This window comes from Corvus moneduloides, chromosome 9 (genome assembly GCF_009650955.1).
Source record: "Corvus moneduloides isolate bCorMon1 chromosome 9, bCorMon1.pri, whole genome shotgun sequence".
NCBI classification, from domain to species: domain Eukaryota; kingdom Metazoa; phylum Chordata; class Aves; order Passeriformes; family Corvidae; genus Corvus; species Corvus moneduloides.
Genome location: NC_045484.1, coordinates 5,098,151 through 5,114,197, shown reverse-complemented (window position 1 = coordinate 5,114,197; position 16,047 = coordinate 5,098,151). Strand labels below are relative to the sequence as shown.

Sequence of the window (16,047 nt, the reverse complement as noted above, 5' to 3'; positions counted from 1 at the left end):
AGGGATGGAGGGCAGAGGGAATGCGCCCGGCACCTCCCGGATGCCTCCCGGCCGCCGTTCGGCCGCGCGCAGGCGCTGCCGGGTGGTGCTGCCGCGGGCCCGGCGCCGGCTGGAGCGGAGGGTCCTGCTCCGGTGCCCCCGGCCCGGCCATGGGGGACGTGAAGAACTACCTGTACGCCTGGTGCGGCAGGAGGAGGGTGATGCCGGTCTACGAGATTCGCGCCGCCGGCGGCCGTGGCCGGCAGACCTTCCTCTGCGAGGTGCGGGCCTGCTCCATCGGGGGAGCGGGCTGGGCGCCCTGTGGGGGGCTGGGAGCCTTGAGGGGGACTTCGGGCTGTGCCGCGGGTCTGGGGACACAGAGGAGGACTGGGGTCCTCCGGGGCCCTGGACGGACCCTGGCGGGCTCTGAGCGTCTTGCCAGGGTTTGTCGGGGATCTGAGGGCCCTGAGTGGGTCTGGGGGCCTGCCGGGGGCCTGCCGGGGCCCTGCCGGGCGTGTGGGGGCTGTGCTGGGGGGCTTGGAGGCCGTGACGAGAGCATGGGCTGTGCCAGAGGGAACTTGGACCGTGCCGCGAGTCTTGGGTCACTGCCGGGAGGGACCTGGAGCTCTGCCGGGGGTCTGAGGACCCTGTTAAAGGGAATGTGGGGCCCTGCCGGGGGTCTGAGGTTCGTGATGGGGTCTGGGCTGTTCCAGGGGTTTCGGGGTGCTGCTGAGGACCCTGCCGGGTCGGACCCGAGGCTCTGCCGCTGGGAACGTGGGATCGGTGCCGGGGGTCTGGGAGCAGGTCTGGCGGCTCTGTCAGAGGGAACCTGCTGCCCTGTTGGGGGTGCTGCCGGGGTCTTCTGCCAGAAGGAACCTGGGATCCGCACCGGGGGTCTGGGGTCCTGTCCGCGGTCTGGGCCCTGCCCGGGCTGGGTGGGCGTCACTGGAAGCCGAGGGCTCAGGGAGGGCTGGGCTGCTTTGAGCCAGAGTGTCCTGGCTGCGCGTGCGCACTGTGAAATGAGTGAAAGGAGGGAAGAAGCCGGAACGATGTTCTTACAGGAAAAACGGGTCGGTTTATTTACGGGTGGTGTGTGTCTCTGCATCGTGTGTGACCTTTCTTGCAGTTAAAATAGTTGTTGAGGGGTGCTGTATGTCACCTCTGCCAAGGGCTTTGGCCCACTCTTGAACTTCAGATGAAATGTATTAAAGAATTCTTGTTGGAATGGTTGCTACTCTGCACTGCTCTAATACTCCTTTACTCCTTTCTCTAGATATTGGGGATGTGGGAGCTGTGAATTCAGGTTGGCTCTGACAAGTAGCTGGCACTAAGTGTGAGGCCATGTGCAGAACAGATCAGTTCATGAGTGATGCCATGGATCTGTGTCGCTGTAGTACCAAGACGGCGCAAAGAATGACACGGATTCAGGATCAGATTCAAAGGCCAGAAAATGGCTATATTTAATTATATAATTCAGCTTATATAGCTTTGTTCGCAAGGGTTGCATAAAACCATTGGATGCTTGACCATCTGCCTCCCAGAGGGATTGGCTGAACGGCATAACATCCCTTTCCAAAATATTTTTCCCAGTGTGGAAAACAGAGTCACAAACAGCCTGCACCTGTGAGATAGTTTACAGAAACTCAAATGGTTTTCCTAGCTGGTTAGTGTGAGAAGGGAGACTTTCACAGGCGGCTGTAAAAATAGGAAAATTGCTCTGCCACCTCTCTTAGCATCTACAGATCTGCGTCTTAAATTTGTCATTTTACCCTTCTCTTCCCTGTTTGTCTTCCATGTCAGTAAGAAAACTAAGAAACACAGTGGCATTAAAGCAGTTTTCAAGGTATTATAACTGGTTGAGCAATACTAGGATGGAATGGTTGTATGAATAGATATATTCACAGAATCATGGTTTGGGCTGGAAGGGACCTTAAAGCTCATCCAGTTCCACCCCCTGCCATGGATACCTTCCACTATCCCAGCTTGCTCCAAGCCCCATCCAACCTGGCCTTGGACACTTCCAGGGATCCAGGGGCAGCCACAGCTTCTCTGGGCAATCTGTGCCAGGGCTTCCCCACCCTCACACGGAACGATTTCTTCCTTATATCCCATCTAACCCTGCCCTCTGTCAGTGTGAAGCCACTCCCCCCTGTTCTGTCACTCCATGCTTTTTGTAAAAAGTCACACTATACATATATATTGTATATTATACAAGTAGTGTTGTACTCGTTTTGATATGTTGATGCCCCATGATTATCCATGGAGGCTTAACAGGTGAAAGGATCAGTCTCATTGAAGCATCTCTCTCACTGATTTTTGCAGCTTGGTAGGATGGCTGTGAATCCAGTATGGTTACTGTATGGTTCGAGGTACCATTGTCCAGGGCGTAGAATTGCTGTGCTAAAGTAAAAAAAAATCAGAAATAAATCACATCTATGTTGCAAGAGCATGGAGCTATGGCTGAGTGGACCCAAGTCACTCCTGTCCTTGTTATCCAAGGGTTTGGTATTTAAGTTGAGGAAAGTGATCTTGGGCAGAGTTTGCTGCTGTGTGTGTTGCCAGGTTCCCTTCCTACATTGATTTTTCTTCTTCCACGAGGTTTTGGGAAGCACTTGTGCTCTGAGGGCAGAAGTTCTCAGAATGTGGGGGTTTGCTTTTCAATACCTACAGAAATATGTAGCTATATATAATGATATGTAACAATATTTAGTAATATTATTTCTCCTGTACTTAGCAGCAGCCAGGATTTGGTGTTCCAGTTGGTGTTGCTGGTCTCCAAACCCCTTTCAGCTGCACATGCCAGAGCTGTGTGTTGTTCCTTGCAGGTCCGAGTGGAAGGCTTCAACTATGTCGGCATGGGCAACTCTACCAACAAGAAGGATGCGCAGAGCAACGCTGCCCGAGACTTCATCAACTACTTAGTGCGGGTGAATGAAATGAAGAAGGATGAAATTCCTGCTTTTGGAGTAAGTTGCTCTTTCTCCTTTCTAAAGACTACTCTGTCATTGTGGTGCCATGCTCTTGATTGTGTTTCATCCCTGGAGTTCAGTCTGGTGCCCCTGTGCAGTGATGAATGTGAGGGACTTCTTGCACTGCTGGAAGGCTGAGGCCCATACAGAATATCATGGACTCATGGAATCATTTAGGTTGGAAAAGACCTTTGAGATTATCAAGCCCAACTGAATGTTGTAGGATGATCTGGGAAATACAGCTGTGTGTTGGGCTGCAAAGCTGATGAGGCTGGAAAGAATTCAGTCCCTGTGACGTGCAGTCTGGCTTTAAAAGTGCTGAGTACTCACACCTGACACTGTAAAGTTTTAGAGCCATGTTATAATACATATAAAATATATATAATCCTGTGTGCTTTAAAAGAAAAACAACAAAAACAAACCCAAAAATAATAATCACAGGTATATCAAACCAGACATTGAAAATCTGGCATTTTCAAAACCATAATTGCTTCAGCTGTGTAACAGGATCACTGCTTTTTATCATGTTTTGTGAACACTCAGCAGTGACTATCACTTAAAGGCTGAGGAAGAGGAGGTTAACTCTGTCATTACAGCAAGTTTAGTGAGAAAGTAAATACAGCATGAAGTTATGTGTTAACCTGTTGAGAGGGAAGAATCTTCTTCTAGTGCTCCATTAAGGATATATGAATTTTCTCAGTGGAAGCAGCCTCCCTGCCTCATCAGCCTAGGTGAAACCCAATGGGAACAGGACTGCTATTTTGGTTTTGCTGTGCCAGTCAGTTTCATGGCAGTTCAGTGTCTGAATATTCACAGTTGTGTTACTATTGGGGTTGCTACTGGGTAGTAACTATTGCCTATTTACTGGGGATAACTGTTGCCTGAGGTCTTTAAACTGCTTGAATAGTTCCTAGCTAAATAGTAAAATGACCTATTATGTACTGATGTGCTGAGGTTTTCCTTCATTTCCTTCCCTAGCCAGCAGCAGGTGATATCCCCACTGGAGGACAGGAAGCAGCTAGAGATGTCACTGGTTCCAGTTCAGCTTCAGGGGGACCCCTTCCTCCACATTTGCTTTTAAAAAGTGAAGTAGGTAAGACTGAAAACTGTAATTTCTGTGTATCTGAATGTGTTTTGGTGGTGATTTCTCCCCCAAATTGCATCACTCTGCAGACAGGACACTGAAGTCATAGTTTTGAGGCAGCAGTGTGGATGACTGCATGAGATCTGAAGGTCATGGCCTGTCAAAATGGCCAGACAATGCCTCTCTGCTGCTAAGAACATGTTTTGGGGAGTTATTTTGTGGGTTTTTTTTTCTGTGTGGTAGGCAACAGACCAGGTGCCGCACCTGGAAACTGTGGCAGTCATGGAGCTCAGTGGGATCGGGGTGCAAACTTGCAAGATTATTATTCAAGGAAAGAGGAGCAAGAAGTGCAGGAGGTAAGTCATGCAGTGGAATTCTCCTTTAGTTCTTAAATAGGTATCTTTTGTTCCCTTTAATTTGTTATTTGCATTTATAACCAAGCTTGCAGTTTTCTTTTGATATTTTGCTGTTAGTTTAAGCTGCAGATTTACTTGTTGACTTTTAATAAAGGTAATTTGTTTAAGCTAGGAACAAATAAATTGCTCTGGATAGTCTGAACATCCAGGACTCTGTACAGACATTTTATTCTGAAAATAAGGAATTACTGTGGACTTTTTAGCATTTTCTGTGATGTCCTAATTATTTTATAGCATGTAGGTGTGTTACTTTAAAGACTTGTAATAATCTTTAAACTGGTAAATGATACTCTTTTTTTTTTTCCATATTAGACCTCAGAGTCAGAAGTGGACTTAAATGCCGATCTTCATGGGGGTTGGACCTTGGAAAATGCCAAGGCACGTCTGAATCAGTTTTTCCAAAAGGAGAAGATCCAGGAAGAATATAAATACATTGAAATGGGGCCTGATCACAACAGGTTTGGTAGTTTTAGTCACCATCTGTGTCTGAAGGGTTCAAAATATTTTTGGTGACAGTGGCTCTTCACACTTACTTGCCGTGCTCCATAGAGCCATAGTGTTCTTTCCCAGGACCAAAAACATCCCTAAATATTGATATGGGGGTGAGGAGTCTCAGTGCCAAGATCTGAGGGACTGAAGAGATTTCTGAGAAATTCTGGATATGCAGCTTTTAAACTGATTTCTGTCCTCTAGTCCTCTAGCTGGGGTGTTAGTTTGAATGAAAAGAGAGCTCAAGTGTTTGTGGTAATTGTTCTGTGACTGTTGTTGCCTTTGTGCATTTTAAGTAAATCTTAAATTTGCTTATGCAGCAACGTGCTTTAAGGACATTTTATTTTTCTTTTTTATTATATTATATATATGTTATTATATTATATATATTTATTATAACTAACTTTCTTGGCAATGGAATCATCTTTTGAAAAAAACAGTTCGGCAGAATCTTCCCAAAGGAGTTCTGAGAGTCTTAAGTTTCAGTTAAGACCAGCTGGATATCACTCTTTTTTGACTTTTAGCCATTCCACCAGAAGCATGTGTTTCTCCCAAATGAAAATAGCTCATAACAGATTGTCCATAAAGAATTGATTGTTTTTATTATTTTATCCCTATTAGGAACAGTATTTACAAATCATCCAGATGTTAGGACATTGAATTATTTCTGGTAAAATATAATGATGTTTTGTGGCCGGACACAATGGTGTGCTGCTGCTGCTGGATTCTCCTGGCTGGGTTTGGGGTTGGGCATTTTTGTGTTATATAAACTTGTGTTCTATGAAAGTTAATATTTTTAGAAAGACAAGAGAATTTTCTTATTACAGCCTTTCATGAGAGTCTCTCTTGCAGGACTTATGGTATTCTTTTGTTATTGAGTCTTCCAGTCATTTGGAACATCTAAAAGATGTGTATTGGTGCAGAAAGTTGTAAATTCTCATTTAAAACCTGTCTTCAAGTCACTTCATCTCAATTTATGTCTCTCAGGCAAGGCCATTTCCTTCACTTAAGTGAGTGACATAAAAAGTTAGTTTGTACAGTACTAGCAATTTAAATTATGCTTGTTGCAGGTGTAGCTTCTGAACATTTCTTGTATCTTGTAGCTTAGGGAATATTTGTGTAGCTCATTTTTGTTACACCTGCTGCAGCATTAAACCCTATGTATTTAAATTTATCTAGTCTTGAGCAGAAGGAAATGATACAGATGACAGTATGTTTCTCAGCCTGGTTATTGTTCTTCTGGAGTGCATTTCAGAGTTTCCTATATACTCTTTGTTCAGGGAAGCTTGTGTGGATTGCCCTGGATGGAATGGCAGAATGGGCTATTCACTACCTGCTGCAACAGATCAAATAGGCATGAAACAATCCTATTGTGTTGTAGGGCTCACTGAGGGACTGTTGGGAGACTGTTTGATTTAATCCTTTTGGAGTGTGTAACAGGAGAGGGATGTTTTTGGAGCTTTGAGGACATAATATAGTTTAGGTTGTTGGGTTTTTTTAAAGAAATACCGGTTTTATGAATCTTGCCAATCTGTTTTGGGGGTTTTTTGAGGTAATGATCAGAGATATAGGTTATAACAGATATGTTAGCCATGCTCTCAGAGGTTTGTGGTCAATTAATCATACTCATGGTCTAAGAACTTAGTAATAGCTGGAAAATTTTAATTTGGAAACTTTAATTAGACATTTAATTAATTTAATTATATATTGTAAATATAAAGATGGCTCTCCTAAAACACAAAGCATGAGCTCATATTAAGGGATGGGATGTGGCTTTTCTGTTTTGGGATGCCTGTGCCTCCTGTTCCTGCTGAAGAGTGGCACCAAAGACCTGTGCCTGCTCACACATGGGCTGCTGAGGCTGGACTAGGGAATCATGGGATTCTGTTGCAAACTGATTTCTGGTGTTGCTGTTCTCCCCTCAGGTGGTGGAGAATGAGATTGAATGCTGACTGTAGGCCTGGCTGAGAAACATACTGTCATCGGTGTCTTAGGTGGCTGTTGTGTCCCTGAGAGCCAGTGGCCTTTGACCCCTGAAGCCACTGTGCCTGAAGGTCAGTTTACTGGTAGCACAGGAAGGAGGTCTAACCTGAAATTTAAGTCACTCCTTTAACCTTTTTTATTGTTTGTTTGCAGCAAAAAATGAAGGACACAGCCTCCTGTGCAAGGCACAGCCTCCTGCTGTGCAAATGCCAAGGCCTAGTTTCCAAAGAGGATCTCAGTCCAATAAACTCCAGTCATGCGCCTTGAGTCACATTTGCCAGTTTAAATCCTGTCTTACAAGAACTTGGCTTGAATATTTCATGTGGCAAATACAGGCTTAGGTTTGGGATTCTTAAAAACATGGATCGTGATTTCTGTCCTCCTCCATTGAGGATTTTCTTTTTAAGCCTGAATTCTCTGTGAGAGTGGTGAGGGCCTAGAACAGGTTGCCCAGAGCATCTGTGGGTGCCCCATCCCTGGAAGTGTCCAAGGCCAGGTTGGACGAGGCTTGGAGCAAGCTGGGATAGTGGAAGGTGTTCCTGCCCCTGGCAGGGGATTGGAATGAGATGGTCTTTAAGATCCCTTCCAACCCAAACCATTCCATGATCCTATGATTCTGTGATTAATATGCCAGTTAACCTTTAACTGAACTGGTTACGTATCTACTAAGTAAATTGTTGGGTTTGCTACCAGAGTTACCCTTGAGTAACTCTCTAACTCTGTTACTCAAGTTCTGCTGTTTCCAGAGAATGGCATAAGGGAATGGAAATTCCTGCGAATTCAAATACTCTGTCTCCTGTTCAGATAAGTTCAATGTTTTTGACTAAGTGACCTGGTTTGATTTTGTTTATGCTCTGAGCTGATCAAATGTGTGGCAAAAAGCAGAGTAACTGTATTAAATGTTGCATCGAGTCATTAAAACACAGGCTGTTAGTGGGTTACGTTAGTGTTATACCAATACTAATGTGGGATACAGTTAATGGTACATTGGGATGCATATTAATGTTGCATCAACATCCCACATGCTTTATAACTGTTGCCTTAAACTTGGACAGCTCAGAGCATATTTCCTAATAATGTGGCTTTAAATTTCAGTGCTGAACAGTGGCATATTCAGGAGTCTTCTTATCAAATCATCTGGTTCTGTTGATGGCAGGTCTGTTACCTACTAACTTGGGGTTAAAGGGACTAAAAGCAGTGAGAGTTTCTGACTGAGGACAGAGATCTTTGCCTAGAAATATTGGAAAGAGTAAATATTTTTGCAGTGTCAGCTATTGGTAATTGTACCTTTGTGTTCTTTCTTTCTCTTGCAGGAGCTTTAATGCAGAAATGAACATTTATGTGAAGCAGCTGGGCAGAAGTAAGTTTATTTTTTAACTTTGCAAGAGATGGGTGTTGGTATAGAGGAACATGTGTGGGTACAGAGTTTGTTATAGTTATGTGTTGGAGCCACTTCCAGAGGTAAAGGGTAATTTGTTTGATGTTGCTGGATGTTATTGGATAATCATACTTCCTTAGGCACTGAATGCAGAAAAACTTCAAGGGACTTAGCAGTAAAGTAACATCACACAGCCAGTGTTAGCTGGCCAGTGGAGGGACCTAGTTGGATTTTATGGTGGAATTCTGGATTTATCAAGATTTGAGACTGTCCATGAAACCTGGTCTAAGTGTACAGTCAGAGAGCCCAGTTCAGAGTAGTGTCTTCTGTGGAAGCTGCTTGACTCCGCTGCTACAGCTCTGACCTCTGTGTGCTGCAGGGATTTTCAGTCGCGAGCACGGATCAAACAAAAAGCTGGCAGCACAGTCCTGTGCCCTTTCCCTGGTCAGACAGCTCTACCACCTTGGTATCATTGAGCCTTACTCTGGGCAGACGAAGAAGAAAGGAGAATTGGTGAGTTTGGCAGGAGGGACAGGAATTATTGCTTTCATTTCATAACACAGAAGCACTCTCATAAGCAGGAGTGAGTTAAAAGTTTGCTCTCCATATTTAACATCTTGTAAGTTATTAAAAATTTTTATTCTTTAGCAACTGTTTCTGTTCTGGCCAGTGATTTGCATCAGAAATATAGCTTCATGTGTATGTGATTGGAACAGTAACCAATTTTACATTCTATTAAATGAAATAGGATTTGTAACAAATGCTATTTTCTGTATATTTTTTCTACAAGCTTGAATATTTCTGTTTATGACTGTTTGGATTAATTCTCTGTCACATGAGCATTTTCTGCCAATTCAAATATATATACATATATATATATATATATATATATATACATACCAAGGAATATATGTTATTCAGTTGTTATTTGGTTGCAAGTTTGGGAATGTGTTAAACTCAAGTATTTAAAAATAGCCTGCAAATTCTTATTCAATGAAAAGTTGGCAAAACATTTCAAGAATGTGAATTTTGAACTGATGATACTCTTTGGCCTTGTTTCATGAGGAGGTGTTTGATGGTTCAGCTCTAATAGCCCACAGTTCTGGATTCCAGTGCCTGTTTTTTGTGTATATTGACGGGTAGTTTTTAAATATTTCCTAGTTGGAACCCTATGAGGTGTTGTTGTCTTCTGACTTAGAAAATCATCTGCAAAAGACTATACAGGAACTGTCCCTGGAGATTGTGCCTTTGGTGAGTATGTGGTTCAATACTCCAGTATGGAACATCACACCTGCTCGTTTTATCATTTATCTGTCTTTGCCCACTCTGCTTTTGGATTTATAGCCTGAAGATCCCAGTGATCCAGTTCTGATCAATGTTGGAAAGTTGGCCCATTTTGAACCATCGCAGAGACAAAGTCATATGGGAGTTGTTCCCTGGTCACCACCTCATTCCAACTGGAACCCTTGGACTGGCTGCAATATTGATGACGGTCCTCTGGCAAATGTAAGACAGCTTAAAAAATGGACCTGTTGCTTGATTTCCCCATGCTTCCAGAACTTCTAATGCTTCTCCCTGACCAGGATTTAAAGTATGAGCTATTTCAAAGGAGAGGACAGTCCACTGATAAAATTTCTTCCTTTCTTGATCTGGAGGCAGAGAGTTCTTTGTGTTTACTTCATGTTTTATCAGGTCTTGAGCAGCAGTGTTTTGAGTGTCCCAATTCTCTGCTTTGTTTCACCTTTTGCCTGCTATTGTGCAGCCCATACAAAATTTATAATTGAAATTACAAGGTAAGTTCACAGCCATGTCATTTATAATCCTCTGGCTTCTCTTTCCCATACTTCCATGCTCAGACTCTTATTCTGGGAGGAGAAACTGCTCCAAGCCAGTGCCACTACACAAGCAACCAACTTTTCTTACTTTTTGTCATTTCTAGTCTCGTTCAGCACAGAACGAATTCAAAGCAACAATGTGGCATGATAGAATGAAGAAGGGAAAGAATTACTGGTTTGCCAAGTTCAGAGGGTAGTTTGGTCTGACTGGTATAACCTGGTCAGAATTAGGGCAGGAGCTTGATTTTCCTATAAGAGCCAGATTGCTTATGGCCAAAATAATAATTTAATACTTTTTCTACTGGAGTTTTTTCCATAAGTTACATTAAATTAGTATTGATTGTTATATATTGTTTTTTTAAAATATATGGAACTATGTAAATTTAGCTCTTGCTGCACAAAACACATAACCAATGTGGACATTGCAAATTAAGCTGGCTTCAAATCTCTTCAGGATTCACCCGTGCTAGTTCTAACTGGAACAGCTGACTTACTTGCAGTAAAAACAACTGGCCAACTACCCTTTGGTAACAAATTTTCATTTCTTCAGAATTCCTTTGCAGTTGAAAAACAGGAGTTGCGTGATGAATTCTCTTCAAACTTTTCCCTTTTCAGCTGCAGTTTTAAGGGTAGGTTTGTGTTTACATTAGGTCGTTACTTATATTGAAAACTCCTGTCCGAACAATCATCTTGTTGGCTTCCTGCTGAATCGAGTATGTTTCTCAAGCAAAGTGTTTAAACAATCGTTCTTCTTCAGTGTTTTCGGTCTTTCTGAGAGACTTCTTTGGAGATGAATGTTTAATACGCTGGAATGAATGAAATAAAACAGCTCAGAGGCATAACTGATTTCAGGGAGTTATGTAGGAAACGATCCTTTACGGATATTTGGGATCATGATGTTGGTGTGACTGATCTGATACTGAAGTTACGATGTAGATAAGAAGAGGGGTCAAAAAGCCTCCAAATAACGTCTTACACTTCCAGCTCACTCCGGAGCAAATAAGCATGGATCTGAAAAGTGATTTCATGTACCGTCTGGAGCGGGATCAGGAATTACAGAGGGTAAGTGTGCTTCCTGTGACTTGTCATCCTTGCGCTAGGCTCTTTATTTTCCAGAGGGGTTGAATGTAACACAAAGTGTGTAAGGCTGGATTTCAGTACAAATACACACCATGTTTTCAGAAGTGCTGGGTGTTCCACTGGGGTGGATGCGGGGATGAGTTGTGCTGTGCCAGGAAAAAATACAAACGATGACCTGTTCTTAGGCAGTTTTTCCTTTGGGTAAGGGAAAAGCATAAAGTGAGGCAAAGTATAGATGTGGAGCAGAAGAGGCTGATTTTTGGAGATTTTGGAAATGTCCTGGGCTTTTGTTTCCAGATCCAAGAAGAGAGAGAGGCCTTACCTCTGAAGAATTTTGAAAGTGAAATTCTGGATGCCATCCATCACAATTCTGTTGTTGTCATCCGTGGCGCCACTGGTTGTGGCAAAACCACCCAAGTGCCCCAGTACATACTGGATGAATACATCAGAACCAACCGAGCTGCTGAGTGCAACATAGTGGTGACACAGGTGAGGAATGCGTGGCCACTGCAGTTCTGTGCTGGATATGAGAAATCACCTGTTGGTTAGGGTAAAATCAGAGAACCATGGAATGGTTCTGGTTGGAAGGGATCTTAAAGCTCATCTCATTCTAACACCCTGCCATGGTCAGTAATGCCACCCACTAGGCCAGGTTGCTCCAAGCCCCATCCAAGCTGGCCTTGAAGGATTGAAGGATGTGTTGAGGACCATTATTATTATTGCAGGTCATGGTTCATAAAGATGTATCCTCAGCAATATAAGTAGGAGAAACCTCAGCATCATGTGCATTTTCATTTGGAGTATTACTCTTGCATGGATTTACAGTTTGGATAATCTGGCCTGAACCTTGCCCAGGTGAAAACTCTCAGACCAAAGAAATGGTTTGGGAAATAGTAGCTGGTAGTTGCCATATATCCTTATATCCCTGCTTTGTGAAAAAACCCCCCTTTGCTGTTACAATATTAGTGTTTAATGATTACTTTGTAAAGAAATCTTACGACAGGGCACCTGTAACATTTATAATTTCCTTTATTGCTTCCAGTGGTCTTGTGATAAACTTCTAAAACCTTCTCATTAATTTAGAGAAAACTTTTCCACCCCTCAGCCCCGGCGGATCAGCGCAGTTTCCGTAGCAGAGCGTGTATCCTATGAGAGGGGGGAAGAGCCGGGGCAGAGCTGTGGGTACAGCGTGCGGTTCGAATCTGTGCTCCCTCGGCCACACGCCAGCATCATGTTCTGCACTGTAGGTCTGTATTGCTTCCGTATGTTTGGAGCTTATCATGACTTTGAACTCTTGAGTTAGCAGCAAAAGCGGGAATGTGGTCAAATTAAAATTTTTATAAAGTCTGCTCAGAAGTTTGAAAGGGTCTTTTTCGATAAAAGTTTGCTGACATGCCGTTGTGCAAAGAAAAATTAAGATTTAAGATTTTTGTTCAGAAGTCTGATAATACAGGTCTGATAGCACACAGAAATAATCCCATGAAGAGATAAAATTGCCATATATTAATTGTCCTTAAAAGACAGAAAGGGAAGCAGCACTGGCTGGGAAAGATGGAAGAGTCTTTCTTGTGGTAATGCTTTGTGGCCTTGTCACTTGTACAAAGGAAAGCATGGCAATTAGAGATGGGATTAGAAAAGGGGCTGGGCAGCCTGCACACTTCCTGATTTTTAAACCAGGGGCTTAACCAGGGAGGGGAAAGGTTGAACTGTTACGTGAACATTTACCTGCTGTCTCTGGTTTAGGTGTTCTTCTGAGAAAGGTGGAGACTGGGATCCGTGGCATTAGTCACGTTATTGTTGATGAGATCCATGAGAGAGACATTAATGTGAGTTAGCTGGTGATGACAGACCTAATCTCTCTATTCTTCTGTTCTGTTTAACTTCTGTATGTGTTTGTGTGTAGTAGCCAACATGTGAGAGGAAACTGTGTCTTACTAAGTGTCAGGTGTGTGAGTTTTCTTTCTTTCCTTTGATAAGATTTTTAGAACTCTCAGTTATTCCTTCCCTGATTAGCAGAGCAAGAACCTGTGCTTCCTTGCTGCCCTCTAACTATTTTCCTGTTAGGATCCCCTGTGTCCTGGTCATCTCTGGAACATGAAATACCACAGTACAAACACATCTTGTCCCAGTGGGGGAGCATGCTGAATGACGCTGTTATTTTAGAGTCCTGTTTCTACTGACACTGTTGTATTACTGGTGGTATTAATGGAACCAGCAGTCTTGATAGTGATACATTGAAATTCAGGGTTTACATGAAGTAAAATACAAGTTGATGATAGAATTAGGAGAGGTATTGGATATAATTTGAAATGGCAAACATTTTCTGTTCCCTTGAATATTTTCTGTTCTCTTGAATTTCAGCTTTGTCATACCAAGAATGAGAGAAACCGTGAAGTTCTGACATGTTGTTTAAGCTTGTTTGGACAGAATTTAGGGACTCATTTGAATAAAATTGCAACATACATTTTTCTGATGCATCTCTTCATCATGTATGTTAATGATGTAAAATACAAGTTTGGAAATTCTGAGTGAGATTGGAATTTTGTCTGTTAAGCTAAGGGCCTGCCTAGCTAATTGCATGGCAGAACTGAATAAATGTCATATTTAAAGAGAACTACAAACTTCACACACACCTGCACTGAGTCTTTCCTATTTATTTTATAAATTATGGCTACTTTATATGTAAGCCAAGTTTAAAAAGACCTGGGGTTGTAATGTACTGTTAGGAAGGAAGCAAACTATTTTTGTAGAAAAGAAAACCCCTCCTTTACCCTGGAAATCCTAAAAATCACTTATCCCAGGCATTGTAGTAGTTTCAAAATAAAGCACTGACAACTGTTTCTGGTTTTAGAACACTTTTGTGCTACTTGTTACTTTTCTTGCTCAGTAAATGTGTAATTCCTTCTGGTTTCTTGGGAAGATACTGCTTTTTATAGATAGGAAGTTAATGATGCTCTTACTCTCTTTCTATTCAGACTGATTTCCTTTTGGTGGTGCTGAGGGATGTCATTCAGGCGTATCCTGAAATCAGGGTTGTCCTCATGTCTGCCACCATCGATACCAGTATGTTTTGTGAATACTTCTTCAACTGTCCCATCATCGAGGTCTACGGGAGAACCTTTCCTGTCCAAGGTAAATCATTGGTTGCACCTCCAGTTTTATCAGTCTTGGCTTCATACTCTGAAACATCCTGATTTATATCAGGAGAGTCTTGAGAAATGGTGTGAAGTATTGTGTTCCCTTGCACAGGCTTCTGGAAGTCAGTCCTGATCATCTGTCTGTCCTTGCAGATTATTTTCTGGAAGACTGTATTCAAATGACTCAATTTGTCCCTCCACCAAAGGAAAAGAAGAAGAAAGAGAAGGATGAAGAAAGTGGTGAAGATGACGATGTATGTTTGAACTTTAATATGAAAAATTAAACAAGTGCCATTTTTAGTACTCCAGCTTGAGTGTAATTCATTTGGCATTGTTGAAGTGAAACATCTCTAGCAGCTTTCCTATTTTTAATATCTGAGATTGCTGTTAACTTCAGCAGTGGAACTGAATTTTCTTCTTGCCCTTGTAAACTGAAGAATTTCTTTTTCATTGAAGCTAAGGTTCTCATGTTTTGTCAACCTACTTCTCTTTAAAGCTAAAACTGAAATGCTTTTGAAAGTGAAGATTGGTAACCTTGGAAGAAGAAATAGAGAAATATGAGCTTGGTGGTACCTTTTTAGGGTGAAAATTTAGATTCTCTCCCTTCTTGTCTTGCAGTTGATATTGTCAATGCTTACATACATTGTCAAGGAATTATCAGTTTTATTTCGATTGTAATTTGTAGGTTTGAAACTTTTGTTTAGGCCACTTAATTGAAATTTTTTTTAAGTCGCCATTTTTTCTTGAAAGGCATTTATCACATATATCATTTTCTTACTTGCCTGGCCAGCCAGTCTCTGTAGTTTGAGTAAATTAATTTATATGATTTTCTTTGTCATGTTTTTCTTTTGTAGGCCAACTGCAACCTTATTTGCAGTGATGAATATGGCCCAGAAACAAAGCACTCCATGGCTCAGCTGAATGAGAGAGAAACTTCTTTTGAACTCATTGAGGCCCTGCTGATTTATATCAGGACTCTGAATGTCCCAGGAGCTGTCCTTGTTTTCTTGCCTGGCTGGAACTTAATCTATACAATGCAGAAGCATCTAGAAATGAACACACGCCTTGGTACAAGCAGCTGTTTTATTATATTTCATCTTTTCCCAAGGAAACTAATGACTGTGTGAAGATGGGAGTTGGATGAGTGGCTTAGGGAGCTAATTTGTTGAGAGAGTGAATGGCCAGAAATTTTTATGTTATGGAAAGAAGCAATGAGATTCACATCGTAGTAGTTACCAACCTTCTTGTATTCCTGTTGTAGGAGGCCACCAGTACAGGATTTTACCTCTGCATTCCCAGATTCCTCTGGAGGAGCAGCGTCGAGTGTTTGATCCTGTGCCTCCTGGAGTGACCAAAGTATGGAGCCTTCTCTGTGTGCTGTTCTGTTGGGCTTTTCGGGAATGTATTGCTCACTTTTTTTATAAATTCTGTAGTTTATCTTGCTGTGGATTGTTGGCTTTTTCAGACCCAGTAATGTCACTTTGCATTTCCTGGTTTTTATAGGTTATTTTATCTACCAGTATTGCTGAAACCAGCATTACCATCAATGATGTGGTCTTTGTTATCGACTCTTGCAAGTGAGTTCATGAAGCAGCTTTTTGTTTCATAAATCCTACCCTTGGGAATGCAAAAGAGGTTTTGGGAGTGCACAGAAGTGCTTTGTGTTCCCATGCTTCCCCAGCTGAGCTTGAGGACTC

The 16,047-nt window shown here is 42.3% G+C and overlaps 1 protein-coding gene across 3 annotated transcripts in view; it reads left to right on the top strand.

Moving 5' to 3' along the window:
- DHX9 (DExH-box helicase 9) overlaps nt 1-16,047 on the top strand; it is a 45,074-nt gene that overhangs the window by 15,524 nt on the left and 13,503 nt on the right. For 2 of the 3 annotated variants that reach the window (XM_032117800.1, XM_032117801.1), the window contains exons 1-18: nt 58-260; nt 2,805-2,945; nt 3,927-4,041; nt 4,276-4,388; nt 4,761-4,906; nt 8,234-8,280; nt 8,678-8,811; nt 9,460-9,549; nt 9,643-9,804; nt 11,118-11,195; nt 11,511-11,702; nt 12,319-12,460; nt 12,957-13,039; nt 14,189-14,345; nt 14,504-14,604; nt 15,205-15,418; nt 15,612-15,706; nt 15,854-15,927. In XM_032117800.1, coding sequence (XP_031973691.1) covers nt 150-260; nt 2,805-2,945; nt 3,927-4,041; nt 4,276-4,388; nt 4,761-4,906; nt 8,234-8,280; nt 8,678-8,811; nt 9,460-9,549; nt 9,643-9,804; nt 11,118-11,195; nt 11,511-11,702; nt 12,319-12,460; nt 12,957-13,039; nt 14,189-14,345; nt 14,504-14,604; nt 15,205-15,418; nt 15,612-15,706; nt 15,854-15,927 — 2,195 coding nt within the window. In that variant the 5' untranslated portion in view covers nt 58-149. Of the gene's footprint in view, nt 1-57; nt 261-2,804; nt 2,946-3,926; nt 4,042-4,275; nt 4,389-4,760; nt 4,907-8,233; nt 8,281-8,677; nt 8,812-9,459; nt 9,550-9,642; nt 9,805-11,117; nt 11,196-11,510; nt 11,703-12,318; nt 12,461-12,956; nt 13,040-14,188; nt 14,346-14,503; nt 14,605-15,204; nt 15,419-15,611; nt 15,707-15,853; nt 15,928-16,047 lie in introns of those variants that run through there. The other variant, XM_032117804.1, reaches the window with a different exon arrangement.